We start from the raw sequence: 19,372 nt of genomic DNA on the forward strand, positions 1-19,372 counted from the left end.
CAGATTCACCAGGTGGACAGGAGAAATCACTGGAAGCTGACCCTTGGACATGCCTGTTTAGGTGTTTGTTTTGTAAAGTACAAGAGCTGTTTTCCCTTACTTTTGCAAGGTACTTTGCAGTTATAGGCTGTTTAGTGCCTACGATTAATTTCTCCTTATTAACAAGGAGAGTTGAGTGTTTGTATCAGTTTAAGGCTTCCTAGTGCTTTCCAGCAGGTTCTAGAGCAAGTGCTAGTCACAGGGGTTCAGATTTTAGTGCTACTACTGAGAAACCAGCTAGTTCCAAGTTCAAACTGCAGATTTCTTTGAGAGTTATACTTTTGTCATTCACAGCTGAGTAAATATTGCTTTTTGAAGAATTGCCCAGATGCAAACATTATAGAAACACAAGATCTTTTAGGTATTTATTCCCTCTGTGCAATTCAGCATAAAACTTAAGTGAATGCGAATCTAGATAATATTACGAAAGAAGCATACAGGATACAAATAAAATCTTCATAAACTGAAATAACACATATAAATAAATCATGTAGATGGCAACACTTTGCTTAGCTGGCAAGAAAAATAAATATGGAAAATGTGCTGGTTATACAATAACCACTGAGTATGCTTTTTTATTTTTCAGCAGAGTAATTCATATTAGTGAGAAGCAGATATATGTTAAATGAAATCATTCAACATTGTTCTCTGAGCACAGGAAAGAGCTGACATGTTGTTTTTAGACACCTTCCTATTAGGATGCAAACCTCCTTCATTACTCTGCATTACTGAAAAAAAATATTCACTGAGGAAAGTGATAAAGTCACTAGGTGATTTCAGACAGTTTTATTAGCAGATTCTTGAAAAGAAAGAAAATTAAATACCAATAACAGTAAATGTGGTACTCACATTGAATCCCAGCTCATATAACTAGGCTACCATAGAAAAATCTCCAATTCTTGCATTATGATGTAAAAACAGATTCTTTTTGTACATATTTTGTACAACAAAATTCGTAATAACCTTTTTATTTTTTTTAAAAAACTTTAAATATATAGATAAAAATAGACAATTTTCATAGGTCCTACATGAAGATGAGTATGATCTGTTCCAAGGGATTGCATAGAGCGCAAATGTGTTTATAATACAGAACAGCTAGACAATAACATCTTTAAGATTACAAAAAAAGTTATAAACAATAACATGAGCACAAATTGTACTGATAGTCTATGCAATGAACAGCAGAAATAAACTGGGGGCACGAAACTCAAATTATCAGTGCAGACTTATGAGTGTTCAAAATCTACTGTGTAGTTATACATATTTCTTCCTAAAACTAACAGGGCTTTTTTCTTGTCACTGCCACTCAGCAATTTTCATTGAACCAGCTGAGAACTAATGAAGCAAAAGACTCCCCTGTGAAAGTTAAACTTTGTAGTTGCTACTTTGTCAGTAATGACTCTATGCAAGGACCAGAGCAATGACTCAAACTGTTTTTTTTTTAAGTTTTCTCCTTTTCCTTTAAACAATAATGGCAAACATTTGCCACAAGTGCACACATAAATACAGATGTTAACCCCTTAAAGACTACTGTCAAGAGAATATTAAAGTTTTACACATAAAACCTTGGTCAACGCTCACATTAATTACCAGTGGAAGAAAACAAAGTAATACATTTTCTATGTTTTTTTTTTGTGTGGAAGGTTTATACCAGCATGGGCACACAAAAAGTGAACAGACTTTAAGATAAGAAAGGTAATGTATGCAAAACATTAGCAAACAAAGTTTTATATATATATATATATATATATATATATATATATATATATATATATATATACATATACATATACATATATATATATATATAAAACTTTAAAACATACAATTGTTCTATCACTATCTGCTTCATGATATTACTAATATGTTGTGACATTCCTAACCAAAGTGTTATTAACAATCCACTGAGTTCCAAGAAGCCTATGTGGTTATTTTTGATATGTTCAAGCAAATAAATAAAACATCATGTATACATTATAACTTACACGAAAAAACTACAATACATTTCTGGTTCACAAAAAGCAGTCTTAAAGGGATAACCACAGGTAAAAACACAAATAAGTAAAAAAAATCTACACCTTTAAAAAAGAACTGTGTCATCATAAACTTCCAGTTACCTGCAGGTGGTTCAACATAGAGCTCTTGAACAAAAAAAATGTTTTAGAAAGAATGCAAAATCACCCGTTTCTTATGGAAAGGGTGAAAACATACCCCAGCTTTATCTCTCAGTTCTGAAGCTTTCATCTGGTGCATCAACTATTGTGCACTTCTGTACTCAGTGGCGACTTGGTATGCAGGTAACACAGACTGAACCTCAAACATTACAATTTACAGCTCAACCACAGCTGTTTAGGAACATTCATGTCCGACAGTGTTGATTCGGTTTCTTTATACAAATGAAAGTGTCTGCCACACAGTTCTGACAGGTTACCATACACTTGAGATTCTGTTCAATAATACTGTGACTCCAGGACAAATATTTACATGCCTGCATGCGTTAAAACTAGAAAGGTCTCTTTCCTGACCAACAAGGTGACTAAAGGAAAACATATCTGCATCTAAATGTTGTCATTTATCTAAATCCTAGTATTCTACTGCATACGTTTTACTTGTGGCTTGTAGTTATATACATGTGAACAAAAGATTGAAAGAGATACCATTTATCTTTTCTCCAAAAAGCCATCTAGTTTACAACAAGTAATGTGCAGCTGTTTACAGTAATAAAGACCTTGCTGTAAGAAAAAGTACACTTCTTTTATGCTTGTGAAAGCATACTTCCTAATACAATGTCATCCAGATACTGAATTTTGAATCTAAACTAAACTGTCCATTTTTTTTCTTCTTCCAAAAATCGCCTAAAATGTCTTCATTTAATGATTTCTGAGCTTCCTTGCTGGTTTCAGTTTGACGCAGCAGTTTTTACTCCAAAGAGTTTGTTCTTGCCGCAGACTAAGTGTCCTGATGTGCTCATTATCACCCAGTAAGGAGAGGATGCATTTCTCTTTACAAAAAGAAAACTGGGACCTTGTTGTCCCATGTATTTACAGTTGTCACACAGCAAAAAAAAAAAAAAAGTCATTTGTGTGACAAAAGTAATTTTTTACAGTGTTAAAATAGTCTTAAAGTCTCTGCACTGAGTGAAGGTTAACAACTGTTACTGAACACTCCTTCAGTAATCTTCGTTTTTCACATACAAATAATGCTGATGTATAAAAGTAGCAAGGTTGTACTTCACTGACAGCGGTATGCTTCATTCTCACTTTGGAGACAAATGTTTTCATTAAGTCTGTTATTAAGTCACTGAACCTCTTCAAGCTTCAGTACATGACTGAAGTTTTCAAATACAGCCTCCCATCTGAAAAGAAAAATAGACACAGGTTAGATGACTTAAAACATGTCAAGATTTGATAAATAACAAACGAGAGCTTTGAACTGCCTGTTGATTAAAATTCCCCCTCCAACTTGAAAAAAAAAACACAAAACATTTGGGCCAGATTCCGAAAGACTTATTCTTAATGTAAGTGACTTAGTCTGATGTGAGGCCTATCTACAAAGAGGTCTTACATCAATGTAAGTCACTTATACCAACAGTAAGTCTTTTAGAATCAAGCCCTACGCATAAGTAGCTTAGATAGCTACTTCATTAATAAAAAATCATTATATTTAACAGTTACTTTTAGTTGCACTTTGTATTAGAAAGCAATCCTCAAGACCCACTGCCTTCTGTTTCTCATTTCAGCTACAGCATAAACTAATCTGAAATGTACTTATTCATATATAGAAACAGCAAGCAGGTACAAAGAAAACAATATATATAAAAAGACGTGTTTACCAAAGTGATTTGAAGTTAATACATACAAATACATTTATTTATAGCTTCTATATGCCCAGACAGTTTTTGTAGAACAAACACATGTCCTTAAGAAAACTGCAGTACTCATACAGATAATTATAATTCAGATATGCAAAATTATTATAAATATAAAGAATATACTAAAGGACAATAAATGCATTCATATTTTTAACCAAGGATGTCAACTGGAACTACAAGATATGGATCTACTTCAGATCACTGAAATCCCATTTCACTGACTTTCACTTTTCTGAGACCTAATCACCTAAATTTCACAATACTGGCAACTCATTTCACTGAATCTCATTTCAATGACAGCTTAGAATGCTAAATTTCAAAAGATAAAATGGAAAACCATAGACAAACACTCACAAAACTAATGACTACCTCTTTCTACAACTTAAACACTACTTACTTATCCTCTTAACATAAACCAGACAATATACAACCAAGCTGTGCCCCCCACTCCCCGCCAACTATATATACTAACTCCAGGATCGCACTACAGTGGGGAAAAGGGCATATACCTTTTACTTGCCTCACAGTACTCTACATGCTGCCACTACTGCTGGGAAGTCTATAGCTTACAATTCAGTGAAATGAGATTCAGTGAAATGAATTTTCAGTATTTTGAAAATTAGGTGATTTGGTCTCAGTGAAATGAAAGTCAGTGAAATGGGATTTCAGTGATCTGAAGTAGACCCATATATATATATATATATATATATATATATATATATATATATATATATATATATATATGTGTGTGTGTGTGTGTGTGTGTGTGTGTGTGTGCGTGTGTGTATACATACACAGACACACATTTCTACTTTTTACTATGTACCATTTTCTTATAAAATCATCATTGCTATTCTTCCATAACTGACCCCCCACTCCTTTTCCCACAACCATAACATAATTTTTTGCAATACATCTGCCAAAATCCACTTCCCATTTAACAAAATTTCACTTAGGCTTTCATTCCAAATAACCCATATTACATAAAATAATTTATCTGTCCTTTTCACATATTCTTTCTTCTTGTTCTTATAATATCCATACATAAACATATTCATATCTACATCGTTTATGCCATTAATATTTTCAAAAAAATTTATTCTCACAACTTTTTCCAGAGTTTCACCACTCTTTTACATTTCAAAAATAAACATGCTTTGTGGTCTGTTCCCCCTCACACAATAAACACTCCTTCAAATTCCTTTTTATATAGCATATTCCCCTTTACTGGCAACTTATTTATCAACAGTCCCCATAGGAAATCCTGACATTCTACTGTCTTGGTACACCACTTTCCCCTTACTTTAATGGCGTTAATCACGTCTTTTTCTAGCAAATTGCTCCATAGATTTACATAATAATATTATCTTCTATCTTTCTCTGTATCATCAGTTTTTATTTTCCATGTCTGTATTTTTTACTTGATAATTTTTAACTTCTTCATTTACGTATTCTTTGCCTGTTTTTTTTTAATTCTCGTCTCCCAGATCTTTTTGCAACTATATTTAAATACTCTCGCTACTAATTTCTCACTCTCTTCCTTTATCCAAGCAGAATAAACAACTGGATTTAGTAAACCCAAACCCCTTTCATCTTCACTCATATACAACACACTTCTTTTCATTATGTTAATTCTTGAACCTCATATGAGAAAAAACACCATTTGCCCAATTTACTTTTTACATTTTTTGGGATCATATAAACATTTGACATATATGCTATTTCCCATTAGTACAGAATTCGTCAGATAAATCGTTTTCCCTTAATACTAAACTATATGTCCTCTACAGAAGACATATTTCTTTAATTTACTTTATCAAACCCTCCCATTTCATCATAACTACATATTTTTCCCAAAATTTTATCCTATCAGAAGATACTTTAATCATTGAAAAGTACACACACCAACTCACCCAAACCCTTACTTTTATTTTTATTCTAGGTCATTCCCATTTTCTTTAAACATCCATTCAGACAAACCAAAATTTTTCTTATCCATATTTTGTTCTAAGCAAGTACAACTGTTATCATCTGCCTATGTCAAAACTAATGGCATCATCACCTCCCTTTGCATCTCATATCTAGTATTTTTCATTTTATAAGCTACTTCACTCACTACTGCATTCACCATCAATGAAAACAATATTCCACTCAATGAACATTCCTGTCTTATACCACACTTCATGCATATTTCATTGCTCAAGCACCCATTTGCTCAGTAGCATAGCAAAGGTTGGGCGAAGGAGGATTGTGCCTTAGGGGCAACCTTTTAGAGGAAACAATCTGAGTGCTGTTCCTATATTCTTTTTGTACTGGCATTTCAGAAATGTCAGTACAAAAAGCAACTTTTTTGTGTTGTTCCTGTAAAGGAAGGGGTATTCTTGAGAGGGGGCGTATGTGTTTCAGACTGCCATGATCAGTCTATCAGAATGTTTTTATTTATTTATTTACTTTTGGCCTTCGAATGAAGAGCTGGTAGGGAGGTGGCATGCCTGGGAGAGGGCATGAGCTTCAGGCTGCTGTGAGTAGTCTATCAGAGAAATTCATTTTTTTCTTTTGCTCTTCCAGTGAAGAGTTGGTATGGACCATACATGTGTTTCAGACTGCTGCGAGCAGTCTATCGGAGAATTTCCTTTTTTCTTTTTTCTCTTCTACTGAAGAGCTGATAGAGAGGGTGTGTGTGTGCTTCAGACTGCTGTGAGCAGTCTATCAGAGCATTTCCTTTCTTTCTTTTTTGCTCTTAAAATGAAGAAATGATTAGGATGTGTCATTTTTAGGAGGGAGGCATGTGCTTCAGGCTGACATGAGCGGTCTATCAGCATTTCTTTTTCTTTTTTTTTTTTTTTTTTTTTGATCTTCTGAAGAAGTACTGATAGGGAGGGGGCATGTGCTTCAGACTGATATGTGCAGTCTAATGAAGCATTTCCTTTTTTATTTTGATCTTCCAATGAAGAACTTGTAGGGAGGGAGCATGTACTTCAGTCTGCTATGAGCCGTCTATTAATGTGTTTCCTTTCTTCTTTTGTTTTTTGGCTCTCCAAATGAAGAGTCGGTAGGGAGAGGGCATGTGTGCTTTAGAAACTGCCATGAGCAGTCTATTGGAAGGTTCTCTTGTTGTTTTTGTTCTCAGCAAGGGGATGAGGCCCTATTTCAGGGCCTGGCAGTGGGCACTGTGTCAGCCAGCTATGCCTCTATATTCACTACTGTCACTGTATTATTTTGATATGCTGACATACACACTCTCCTATTTCTATTACCTATTCCATACTTCTCCAGAACATCTCACAAAGGATAATGTCCTACAGTATCAAATGCCTTGCTATTTTACTATCAATTTGTCGACTGTAACACAGTTGAATAGTCATGTTGTCGAACCGAAATATCAGTTTGCACATCGACTAACGTAAATGTTGAACCAGATGTCCAAAAATATCGATATCGACATTTTCGAACAAGAAGCAGACTCCCAGACTGTCTGCCTGTCAAAGTTGCTACACTACATTACATGTTTCCAGGAGGGCAAGCCCCCCTGCACCTCCCATGTGGGGGGCTGCATCCCCCCCTACTTATATATACAAACTCCGAGATCGCATTACAGTGAGGTTAGTGGTACATTTCCCGATCCCCACTATAGTGTGATCTGGCTGGGAATGTCGGAATTCACAACAGCGAATTCTGTATTGTATTCTCTGATGTAAGTTCCGACATTTTTTGTGTCGATGTTTTGAGTCAACATACGTCTGTCTCAACATTTTGTAAATTGCACAAGTTGCGATCGACAAATTGAAAGTAAACTGCCTTGCTAATATCACCTACTATAAGTTTCATGTCCTCCCTTTTACTTAAAGTATCACCCACAATTTCTCTCACAAATAGTAATTCTTTGCATCCCTTTTATACCATATACACTTTTTTCCATAATATACCTTATCCTTCCTTCCATTCTCCTCTGTATTATTCTCATAAAAAATTATAATCTGTGTTATTTAGTGTGATGGGTCTTCAATTTTTATTTCATTCTTCTCATCTTTCATTCAGATAAAATTTAACATCCCACTACAGAACTCTTCATAAACAAATCCTTCCATTAACTATTCATTCAGTACATTCCCAAAATACCCTCTTTGCCAATCCATTAATGTCTTATACCCTATACCACATGGACCAGATAGTGAACCAACGTTTATTTTCCTAAGTACTTCACCAAATTCACTTATAGTCAATTATTTTTCAAATTCTCCCTTAACTCTTTCTGGAATTTATTTTTACTTTCCCTTCTTTCTTATTTCCTTCTGTTTACTCATACGTATATTCCACATGCTGTGCTATAACACTCATAATTTGCTTTAGTATTCCGTTTATCTCTCCTTTCAAATTTTTCATTTCCATCTTTGTACTAATATCCTCATTCACTATTTTATTCACATAGGCAGTTACCTCCTTCCTTCCTTCTCCTTTGTAAATAATATATCTGCCTAAATAGCAATGCCTTCATTTTTTCTCGATTTATTTTAAATATGTTTTCCAGATCACAATACTCTCTTGTATTATTCTGGAGATTCTCTAATGAATTTTCCCATACTTCACTTTCTCTTCCTTTATTACAACCTCCGGACATTGGAAAAAAAAAATCATACTCCTTTTTAAATTCAATCCACCATTCAGATTAGAGTTTTTAGAAGTCCTTAATGTTATATGATCCTTCTATGACTGCAATATTTCCCACTCTCCAGTTTCATTCCATAATTTCTCATTTATTCTTCTTATTCCCTTTCCTGTTTAGATATGCTCCCTTTTTTCATCACCTCCATCAATATTGCTACATGGTCTGAAAAATCTGTCAAAACCATATCACCATCTGCTATGCCAAACCTTCCAATAATACAAAATAACCATTTTCAGATCCAAGTGTCCCCTTTCACTAGTCTACTGAGTTTTATTCCACATAGCTAATTTACCACATTTTATCACTTACTGTATTTTTTTACTTCTTTCCTTTTCTTTTTACATTTCCTCTTTAATTACAAGTAAAGTCCCCTGCAATTACAATTTTCATGTTAACCACCATGTAGTCTAATGCCTGATGAAACAGAGTCTCTCTCTTTCATTGTTAAGTTACATATGCATATAATGCTACAATTCTATAAACATGTTTTCTCTCTCTCCACCTCACATCCACAACAGTTAACCTTCCCATCTAGTATTTTAACCATTTTTAAATTTTTTTTACACAACATAGCCACTCCAGAACAACGTTCACTTCCTAAGTCACACTTTATATTTCCACCCCACGATTTTTCTTTTTGCAGTATTTCTTTACTTGTCAGGAATCGTACATCCTCTAACAGCATAACATTCATATCACATGCACATCTACGCATCCACAGAATGGCACACCATTCCAGTATTCTTGTCCTTCTTACACTATTAATAATACTGTTCATATTTACTGAAATTACTATAAAATTGTTGCTTTTCCTTTTGTTTTTAAGTTTAGGGGAAATACTTTTAAATTTTAATTTTCTTATTTTTACTCTTTCCTAAAATGAATATTTTTCCTGGGTTTATGCACAAATGATCCCTAATCTTCAGAATCAGATTTTTCACTGGCTAGAAATTTAAAACAATTATTAGTATTAATCCCTTCTCTGGGCCTCTCTTCCTGCATGTAGTCTCGCTCTCCTTATGTTTCCCCTCCATATTGTTTCTTCTTCTTCAATTTCTTCTTCACTTAGTTCACCCTCTCCCCCAGCCTCTTGTTGCCCTTCCTCATGTATGTTTTCATCTCTTTCCCCTTATTTTTAATTTACTGTTTGCTTTTGATAATCCATCCAAAAATGCCCTTTTTATACAACCTGCATTCAGGCACAAACCTTCTTGCTGTACATCCTTTCTCTCCACCCTCATTACATTGTACCTTCCTGCAATCATTAATTAAATGAGAAAACCACAAAAGAAATGTGATTTAGGCTGGCCAGCGTATCTTCGTGTCCCTCTATGACTAGCCACAAAAATAGCACTTGTCAAGTGCTTCACCATGTTATTTTTTTTTACTTTCAAAACAGCTTCCAACCTCCACCCCCCTACTTCATAAGTTACATTCATCTCTAATTTTCACAATATTAGCAACTGTTTCACACACAGATGGGTTTTACATTTTTGAGTAGTAATGCCTAATGATGGAGACCTTCCGCATTGCTACTCAAAATATTTTGGAATCGAGCCCATTAGTTTCTATTCAGTATCTTAACGTTTGGAGACATTTTTAAAAAAATGCAGGCATCTTTATACTATATCTGCAAGGAACCACCTGGGGAGTAGGTAGCCTGAACATAAATCAAGGTTAAAGTGCCTCTATAGGTCTATCCAAACAGTACAGTGAGACAGCTTATATACAATATGCAGAACTTTACTGCAGTCAGTTCTTTAGCTATCCAAGCATTTTTTTAGAAGACAGCACTATGGATCCCTTGAGCTAAAAATGTATTTCCCTAAACTGAATACAGGGGTATGGTTAAACTTAAACTGGTCTATACTTCTGAATCTTTAGTAGTTATTTCCATTACCTATTCCCTGCTTTACCAAACCTTCTCTTCCTAGTTGGAATGTTCATGCCCTTAGATGTGGCCATTATTAACAGTATTTGTTTGTTTCAGAGCATTTTTTTACTCAGAACTACATATCAGTTACTGTTTTTATTTATTTTTGTTTGACACCATAGTTACAGTTACACATTTTCAAATCCCATTCTACGTCTCACTGTTTTCTGTCTGACATCGTTACAAATCTTTCATTGTATTTCTTATGGGTTCATATCTACTTACTAAGCTATTGATCTCTGACGATCTTAAGAAGCCTAGCATTACATTCACATTGTAGTTTTTTAGCCCTTATATTTTGTATACGAATAACCCACAGGTTGGCAGAACAAGAATATGTTGGGACATTTACATATGAGAGCTTCTATCTATTGCTGAATACTGCCTGTATCTTAACTATTTGAGGCTTTTTAATTAAAGGGCAGTGCTGTGGTGCAGTGGTTAACATTGTCGCCTCATAGCAAGAGGTTCTCCAGTTCAATTCTCAGCTGGGGTACCTTCTGTGTGGAGTCTGCATGTCCTCCCTGTGTTCATGTGGGTTTTCTCTGGGTGCTCCAGTTTTTTCCTACATTCCAAAGACAGGCATCTGGAATGTTTCTCTCTGGGCCTCTAGTCGGACTTTCCCAGTAAACAAATGTTAAATAAATAAATAAAATAAAAAAAGTGCCATGAAACCAGGGCATCTAGTTTCAGAAGTATTAACACTGAAAACATTTCTGTTCCAGTTGATTGTAAGTGGTCTGCCACGATATTATAGGTTCATAGGTTCATACTAGGCTATCTGCCCTAGGGCATTTATAAGCCTAGCCAGAGTGTGTTTGGCTTTCGCCACCCATTTTAAATTTATTTTGCTATGCCCTTTTTCGAGGTTAGTATACTGTGCCTCTGTCTAACAGTGACACAGAAGTGATACCCGGGGTAAACCTACGATCTCCCATCCACTCATCAAGATTCCTCTTGAAGACAGTCAATGAGGGACTCTGCCTAACCTGGACTGGGATTTTATTCCAGAGTGAAGGGAGCCTCTGGGTTATGAATCTGTCCCTCCAGCATGTCCTATTTATTTCAGTGCTGAGGTTCAAGTCTCTCAAGCGCGTAGCTTGATGGGATTTGGATTTTCTGAGGTGCAGCATGTCCATTAATTCCGGGTTGGATATGGCTTTATACGTCAGGCACAGATCGCCTCTGAACAGGCGGTATGCCACTGAGTAGAGCTGGAGTTTCTTTAACCGGGCAGCATATGGCATCTGTTTGAGCCCTTTGATCCTCTTGGTGAAGTACTTTTGGGGTCTTTCCAGTTGCTGCAGGTGTCTGGTAAGGTACATCCCAAAAGGGGCATTGTACTCAATTATGGGCCTGATGAGGGATGAGTAAAGAGGCACGATGACCTCCCCTGATCTAGATGTGAATCCCTTCATAATTAGGTGGGCTATATAAAATGTTTTTCTAACCACTTTGGCCACGTGGTTGTCAAATGAGAGATTGCTATTAACTTGGGTCCCCAGGTCCCTAATTACTTCTTCTGTACTTAATGGATTATCACCTATGTGGTAATTTGTGGGCACTTTGTTTTTGCCAAAGGGGATGACTATACACTTTTTGGCATTTAGCTTGAGGCCATGGCTCTGGCACCAGTTGTCTGTTTCTATGAGGCCCTTTTGGAGGATGCTTGTGTCGGCTGGAGAGTCGATTATGGCGCCCAGTTTGCAGTCATCTGCGAACTGCATTATGCTTTGGATAACTTATTAAATCTGTTTTAATAAACCTTTTGATTTGGTAATTATTGTCTTCAAATACTAGAGTGTTTCACATAACTACACACACACACACACACACACACACATTCAACGTCTATTTCAAAAAGTAAAATATGTGCAATATTTCATCATAAATAAACAAGGAAAGTAATTATTGTTTTCTAGGAAACACCAAGAGACAAACAGACAAACAAACAAAAAAAAAAGTAGACAAAAAAGAAACACACCTACATGCACTCATTCACTGCACATGTAGTCGTATTATTTTTCCAATATTCAGACACACACTGTTTTGATTTTGTATCACAGTAGTACATGATACTGATTAAGTGATATTAGATCACCTGCAACAGTGTTCATTGCAGTTTTTTGTTCATATTAGTTCAGGCAAACAAAGACCGCCATTATAATAATAAACTGAATCTGCCTGACATAGATTTCTGCATGTAGCACAGTACAATCAAAGGTATTTTAAATGGGCCCACAGACTTGAAATATAACATGTAAAGACAGCATCTGACATAATCCTGCTGTCATCATCCATTTTTGTAATGCTGATGTTTCCTCTATTAACATGTCTGACTAATGCCACTGACAGATGGACAAATGTAGCAGGTGCCGAATATGTCAGCTGTGTAATACATTTCTCCTGTTACAGTCATAGCAGATAAGAAGCTACCATTATTGTGTTCTGTTTAAAGAGGTAGAAACTTTCTATCTGAAGTTTAAATATGAACTTTAATGGATGAATTATGAAAGTGCTATTCTATTGCAATTATGCTAATGTGGTTCACCTAAATCCAGATCTTGGTTCGCTTAAGACTGTTTTCTTTTATTTTTATTTAAGCGCACATCTGTTTCAATGTAATGGTGAGTTAATATATTTTTAAACCATCTAGACATAATATCTAATTAACACAAAGGTCAGCATGAATACTTCCGAAGAGAAGCCTTTTGAAACAGTTTGCCACTTTTCATCCCGAATATCATTTGATCTCCTAGTAACACAAGCAATCGGCTGCTCAAACCTTGCCCACTGAGCACTACAGCTGTTATCTAACCTGCCTCCAGTTGTTATAGAAGCACACTGGTAAGCCTAATTCAAACAATTTCAGATATGCTAGTATTTCATCATTATAGGTCTGAGTTACTAAAGCTCGCTAGAGATACTAGCATTGTTATTTTTTCTTCTGAAAGATATTTTTACTTCTTGCTCATGTGTAAAATATTCTGGTTTGATTCCAACATGAAACAAACAGAAGTACTCTGACAGAAATTCCTGCATTTTCCTTAGTTGTATAAAGTCAATGGATTCTAACTACACAATATAGAGGATGAGGACTGTGTTGCTGATTATAATGTTTTTGTTGTGTTCACGAAATGAAACTCAAAAGGTGAATTTCTTAAAATCCATATCAACTACACATAACAAAGTGATACCATGATCACCAGTTTAATTGTAGCACTTTTGTAGCTGAAGGAATTTCTAGTTATATTATATCTGCTTTTTGGAGTAAATCTTTTTCCAGCCCCCCCCCCCGCCCACCTTACTAATGCATGCTAACCAAACTCAAACACTACCCCAGCCCCTTACCGTTTCCGGAACAATACAACTATTCAGACATATTTGAGCTAAATGTAGTGGTAGGGTTTTGTATTTATTGTTTTGGGTTTCCAAAATGCAAATATTGGACTATTTGTGTTTGTGCATTTTGTTGTGTATCTTTACATTCATCACCCTTTCTCACTGGCATAAACATCAGTGCGTAGCAATCAGCAAAGGCGACTACATGCCCTCCTAATGGGGCCTTAGTTATTTAAAATACTGCACTTAGAAACATTTTTCCAACTACCACCAGGCTAAATTCAAAAATGCACTCCTGTAACCTTAGAGGATAAGGACACACAGACACAGTTTTACAAACTTCTAGAAACAAATTACAATGGACCAACCAAAGTTTCTCAATTCTTGTGCCCAATTCAAGGAGATTGTATCCCTCACCTCAAACACTTGAGACCACATCACATAAGCTCCCAGATGTCTTGTAGTCTCAAGTTGCTCTTAGTAATTACTGGTAATCCTGCCTACTGCTAGACAAATCTCATTTGTTATTATTCTTAGTCCTCCCTTTTTTCTTCTCTCTCTGTTTTTCTGTCCTTTTCTTTTAATGGTTTGCATTCTTCTCAGGAAGATTTTGTACTGTTCTATGACTGTAGGATGACTGCTACTCTGGTTGTTAGTGTTTGAATCTGAAGCGGTCTACAAAGTTAAGAAGATTTAGATACTTCTAAGGAGTCTATAACATTCTTAAGATGATTTAAAGGTTACTATCATTATGAATACTGTTATACTGCACACGTGTGTAATGATTATTCTCTCACTCTTTGAGTGTAAATACTTTTTCTACAGTTGTTTATACATGTTCAATAATTTACAAATATGTTCATGTTTTTATAGTATCAGCTTTGTTATCTCCCAGGCTGATTGAAAATGGCGCATGAGATCAGTGTTCTACCCTTGTTAACAAATATAAACAAATAAAACAATATTTCACGAGTGCTTAGGCTGATATTCTGCCACTTTAGTGAAAGTAATTATAAGTGATTATGATTATGGCTATGAAATGTTAATAAGAATGTTCTTGTAGCCCTGGGTTTGATTCCCCCAGTCTCCATTTGATTAGTGTGCAAATGTCAGGAAGTTATTTAACTAGACAGTTTTCTCAGTTCACAATTTTAAATATGCTTTTATACTTATGGAGTTTACTTCATTAATAAATGTATAGAATGTACATTAAAATATTCTACTGTCTTAGCCTAAACTCCAGCTGAATTGACAACATATTGTTGCAGATAGTCTGGTCCTCTGGCTAAAGGCAGATTGCGAATGAAAATACAAGTAAAGGAAGGTTTTGTCTTGGACATCACATTTCCTGGAAAGAAATACATCTGATGAGTTGCAACATTATGCTCATTTTGTACTAGATCATGAATGGATGGGTAACTGTAAATACACACCTGGTTCTACCACAGTCCCTGACGGACAGGGACAGCATGCAGCATGGACTGCTGTGGCTAAGGTGCATGTAAGGTTTAGTAGATCAACTGCCTAGGGTACATTAATATACACTCTGCAAAGTGTGTCTTAACTGGAATCCCCCTCCCCACACAAAACATTACTCAAAGCATCAAAAAGCGTCATGTAAGTGCCATGAGCATTAATACATTTAAGGAAGAAAGTAGTTCTACAATTATCCATATGATAGAAAATAACTCACAAATGCACTAAATATTAATTTGTACTTAAAGCACTATTTATACAAAGTGCATACAGTATACCTGGCTAGCAAATAACAAATATTCACTCTTCCATGGATGGGCAACCTCTGCTACCAATACCAAGGACTGACACTCAAGTAAGTACATTTTTTTTGGTATTTCACTGTCTACTGTTAGCAAGGAATGTTTATCAGTCACATCAAAGCCTTACTTTATTCACTTTTCTGAAAGGATTTTTTTTTTACAAAGTTGAATAGATTTTTTATTGACTCTTACTAACGACAAATATAGTAAATGTATTTTTAAACTATATGTACACATCCAAGTATTATTCCCTAACAAGCAGACTGTCTGCTTGCCACTTAAACATCTTGAAACAGTATCAACTATGATTTCTGGTATTTGGTTCAAACAAAAGCTGCCTATCCTTGCTCTGTTTTCTTATGAATTGGCATTGGATATACTGCTTAGTGTAGCAAGCTGCCAGTCTCCAACATTCTTTTGATATTGATTTGATTCTTACATTATCCAGTAAAAAATAAAGTTATGTACTCACCATAACTAATAATCTGCGTTGTTCACTTAAACTCTTCGTCAACTTATGGGTTACAGATCCAACTCGGTTATATTCTACAGGGTTTGGATCCAACTCTTGAGCTCCTCCCTCTACCCATAATGCCACCGCAGATTGAGTTTGCTGCCATAACGGTTTCAGTGTGTAATAAAAGAGACTAGGATACTAAAGCAGGGCTCAAACAGAGTCCCCAGGTATGTAAGTCTTGGGTGGTCCTCATGGAAGGATATTTCAGAGAACTGCTGAACCAAAGGCAGCTCTGCTTCTGGAAATTAAGTCCAATTCATAATGAGTAATAAAGGTATGAGCATTAGACCAGGCAGCTGCTGCACATATACCATCAATGTAAGTTCTAGACCAGAAGGCAGATGACGTGGCCATGGATCTAGCTGAATGGGCCTTAGGTGGTTTTGGTAGGGAGAGGCCTTACTGAGAATAAATCCAGGAAATGCTATTAGTTATCCATTTGCCCAATGTAACTTTAGAAACATGAGAACCCAGCTGACTTGATGAAAAGGAGAAAAACAGCTGGTCTGTTTTTCTGAACTCTCTTGTTCTTTGTAAGTAGAAACATAGTTGTTGATGCACATCTAAAACATGCATAATGTATTTTCCCTTGTTTGAAAATTTTGGAAAGAAGACTGGTAAGTAAATGGTTTGATTCAGAAGCCACTTTTGGCAGGAAAGAAGGACTCATTCATAAAGTAACTCTATCTTTACGAAAGACAATGTATGAGAGTTTTGATGAAAGAGCCTGGAGTTCATAAATCCTTTTAGCAGAAGTAATAGCAGCTAAAAATGCTGTTTTCTAAGACAAGAATTTTAAGTCAGTTTTTGCTGAAGGTTCAAAATGTTGAGTTGAGCCTTACAGTACTACTGTTAAATCCCAGGGAAGTGACAAATCTTTCACTGGGGGGGTCTAAGCAGAAAGGTACCCTTTAGAAAGGCCTTACATAATCTGGAAGCAGCCAAGCAAGAAGCATTGTCGCCTGAGTGAAAATTTGATATGGCTGCCAACTGTATTTTCATTGTGGAAAAACTGGCACCTTTTTTTTAAAAAAGAGAAGCTATAAACTCCAATACAGAAGAAATAAGGACAGTAAAGGGATCAAAGTCATTTCTCAAGGCCCAAGCAGAAAATCTTTTCCACTTGCTCTTGTAAATCCTCTTAGTGGAATCTTTTTGTGATGACAAAAGAATATTATGAACCAGGGAAGACAGTCTGGACTGTCTAGCTATCAATGGAATTGGAGAAACCATGCGGATAATTGTAGGGCTGGAATGCTGGGATGTTTTATCCCCAAGGGATGTGACAGGAGTTCTGTACTGGTGTCCAGTACCCAAGCAGGATAAAGAAGAAGAAGAGATCAAAGGGAGGGAACCAGACTTGCTGAGACCAGAAAGGGGCAATGAGGCTTGCTGAGCTCTTCAACCAGCTGGCTTTCTGTATGAATTCTGGAATTACAGGTACTGGAGGAAAAGCATAAAGGAGACCTGAGGGCCAAATGTGGACTGCAGCATCTCTTGGTGACTCCCCCAGGGTGGGCAGATCAGGGTAAAGTACTTGCTGCATTTGTTGTTGCAGGGAGAGGCAAAAAGATCACAGCAAGATTGGCCCCGATGATGTAAAATTTCCTCCACCACTGACTGATTGACGTACCATTCATGAGGCATCAGAATGAACCTGCTGACTTTATCCACTAGTATGTTGGAATTTCCCAGGATGTGCATTGCCACTAATAAGTGGTTGAAGGAGATCGCTGACTGTCACACTCTCATAGCTTCTTGACAGAGGGGGCCAGATTGAGTTCTGCCTCATTTGTTGATATAAACCACCAACGACCAGCAAAAAAACGATAGTGAACAGGCAGTAATCAAGAAATAATGATTATTTATTTATAATTCCTTCAAATCCAGACCGGTTTCGGCTATTCAGCCTTTGTCAATGAATACAATAAACTTTATTGTATTCATTGACAAAGGCTGAATAGCCGAAACCGGTCTGGATTTGAAGGAATTATAAATAAATAATCATTATTTCTTCATTACTGCCTGTTCACTATCGTTTTTTTGCTGGTCGTTGGTGGTTTACATTGTTGGCTTGACCCTGCATGCCATCCTTGTGGAGCGTATGGTTGTTTGCTCATTTGTTGATATATCAGACCACAGACATTTTATTGGTTTGAATCGCAATGGTCCCTAGATGAAGAGCATCCTGAAAAGTCTGCAATGCCAAAAGGACTGCTCTTATCTGCAGGACACTGATGTGTGAATTGCTCTCTTGGGGGGACCACATGCCTTGGACCATCTTTCCTAATAAATGCCTCTTCTACCCCAGTTGGGAGGTGTCCATTGTTACTGTGGCTACAAGGGCAGACAGAACAAAGGGGCAACTTATGAGACTCTTGTTCAAATGGATCCATCATCACAGATGGTCTCTGCATACTTGAGTGAGTCTGATTGGATAAGAAAGAGGCTGTCTCAGAACAGATCACTGAACAGCTACAGTCCATTGCAGAATATGTATATAGTAATGTGTTAAGGGGACTAATACTATAGATACTGCCACAGACCCCAGTGCTTGACGAACTAGCTTGGTGGGAAGATGAGGATGAGAAATAATTTGTTGAACCTGGGGCTTGACTGTGGTCGCACAATGCGGGGGTAGAGAAGCAGTTTTACTTATAATATTCAGATGAGCATTGATGAAATCCAGGCTCTGAACCAGTAGCTTTGATTTGGGCATGTTAACTCTAATGCCTAAAGATTGGCAAATTTGGAACAAATAGTCCCTAGTTTGTTCTAGAAGATGCTTGGTTGGAGTGGTGAAGATCCAATCATCCAAGTATGGAAACACCCTGCAGGCTGAAGTGAGTTGCTACTACTGCCATAAATTTGGTAAACAATCTGGGAGCTGTAGTGAGTCCAACAGATGTATACGGACACTGGAAGCACTCAGTGAAGTAGAAGGTTTTAATATTCCACAATGTTCACAAAGCTTTCAGGTATGGCTACCCTTCTTCAGTGTGATAAAAGACTACATTTAGCACAATGACTTTAATATACAGTTAATTGACAAGCTGAAGTGACTCCAAAGGGCAGGGCTCTGAATTGACAGTGACTGGCTCCCAGCTGAAAGTGCAAGTGTCTTCTGGATCATCTGTCTATTTTTATGTGACAGTATGCATCCTGAAGATCAACTGAACACATCCAATAATCCTTGTGTAAAAGAGGTTAGATGGACTGCACTGTA

At 36.4% G+C, this 19,372-nt stretch overlaps 1 protein-coding gene across 3 annotated transcripts in view; it reads right to left on the reverse strand.

The window, feature by feature from the left end:
• Positions 1-3,143: 3,143 nt before the first annotated feature.
• Positions 3,144-19,372, reverse strand: part of DACH1 (dachshund family transcription factor 1) — a 1,758,683-nt gene continuing 1,742,454 nt past the window's right edge. For all 3 annotated transcript variants that reach the window (XM_044071748.1, XM_044071747.1, XM_044071749.1), the window contains one exon: positions 3,144-3,394. In XM_044071748.1, the coding sequence (XP_043927683.1) occupies positions 3,377-3,394 (18 nt within the window). In that variant the 3' untranslated portion in view covers positions 3,144-3,376. The remainder of the gene's footprint in view (positions 3,395-19,372) is intronic.

This window comes from Protopterus annectens, chromosome 5.part0, assembly GCF_019279795.1.
Source record: "Protopterus annectens isolate FY-2018-M chromosome 5.part0, PAN1.0, whole genome shotgun sequence".
Classification (NCBI taxonomy): Eukaryota; Metazoa; Chordata; order Ceratodontiformes; family Protopteridae; genus Protopterus; species Protopterus annectens.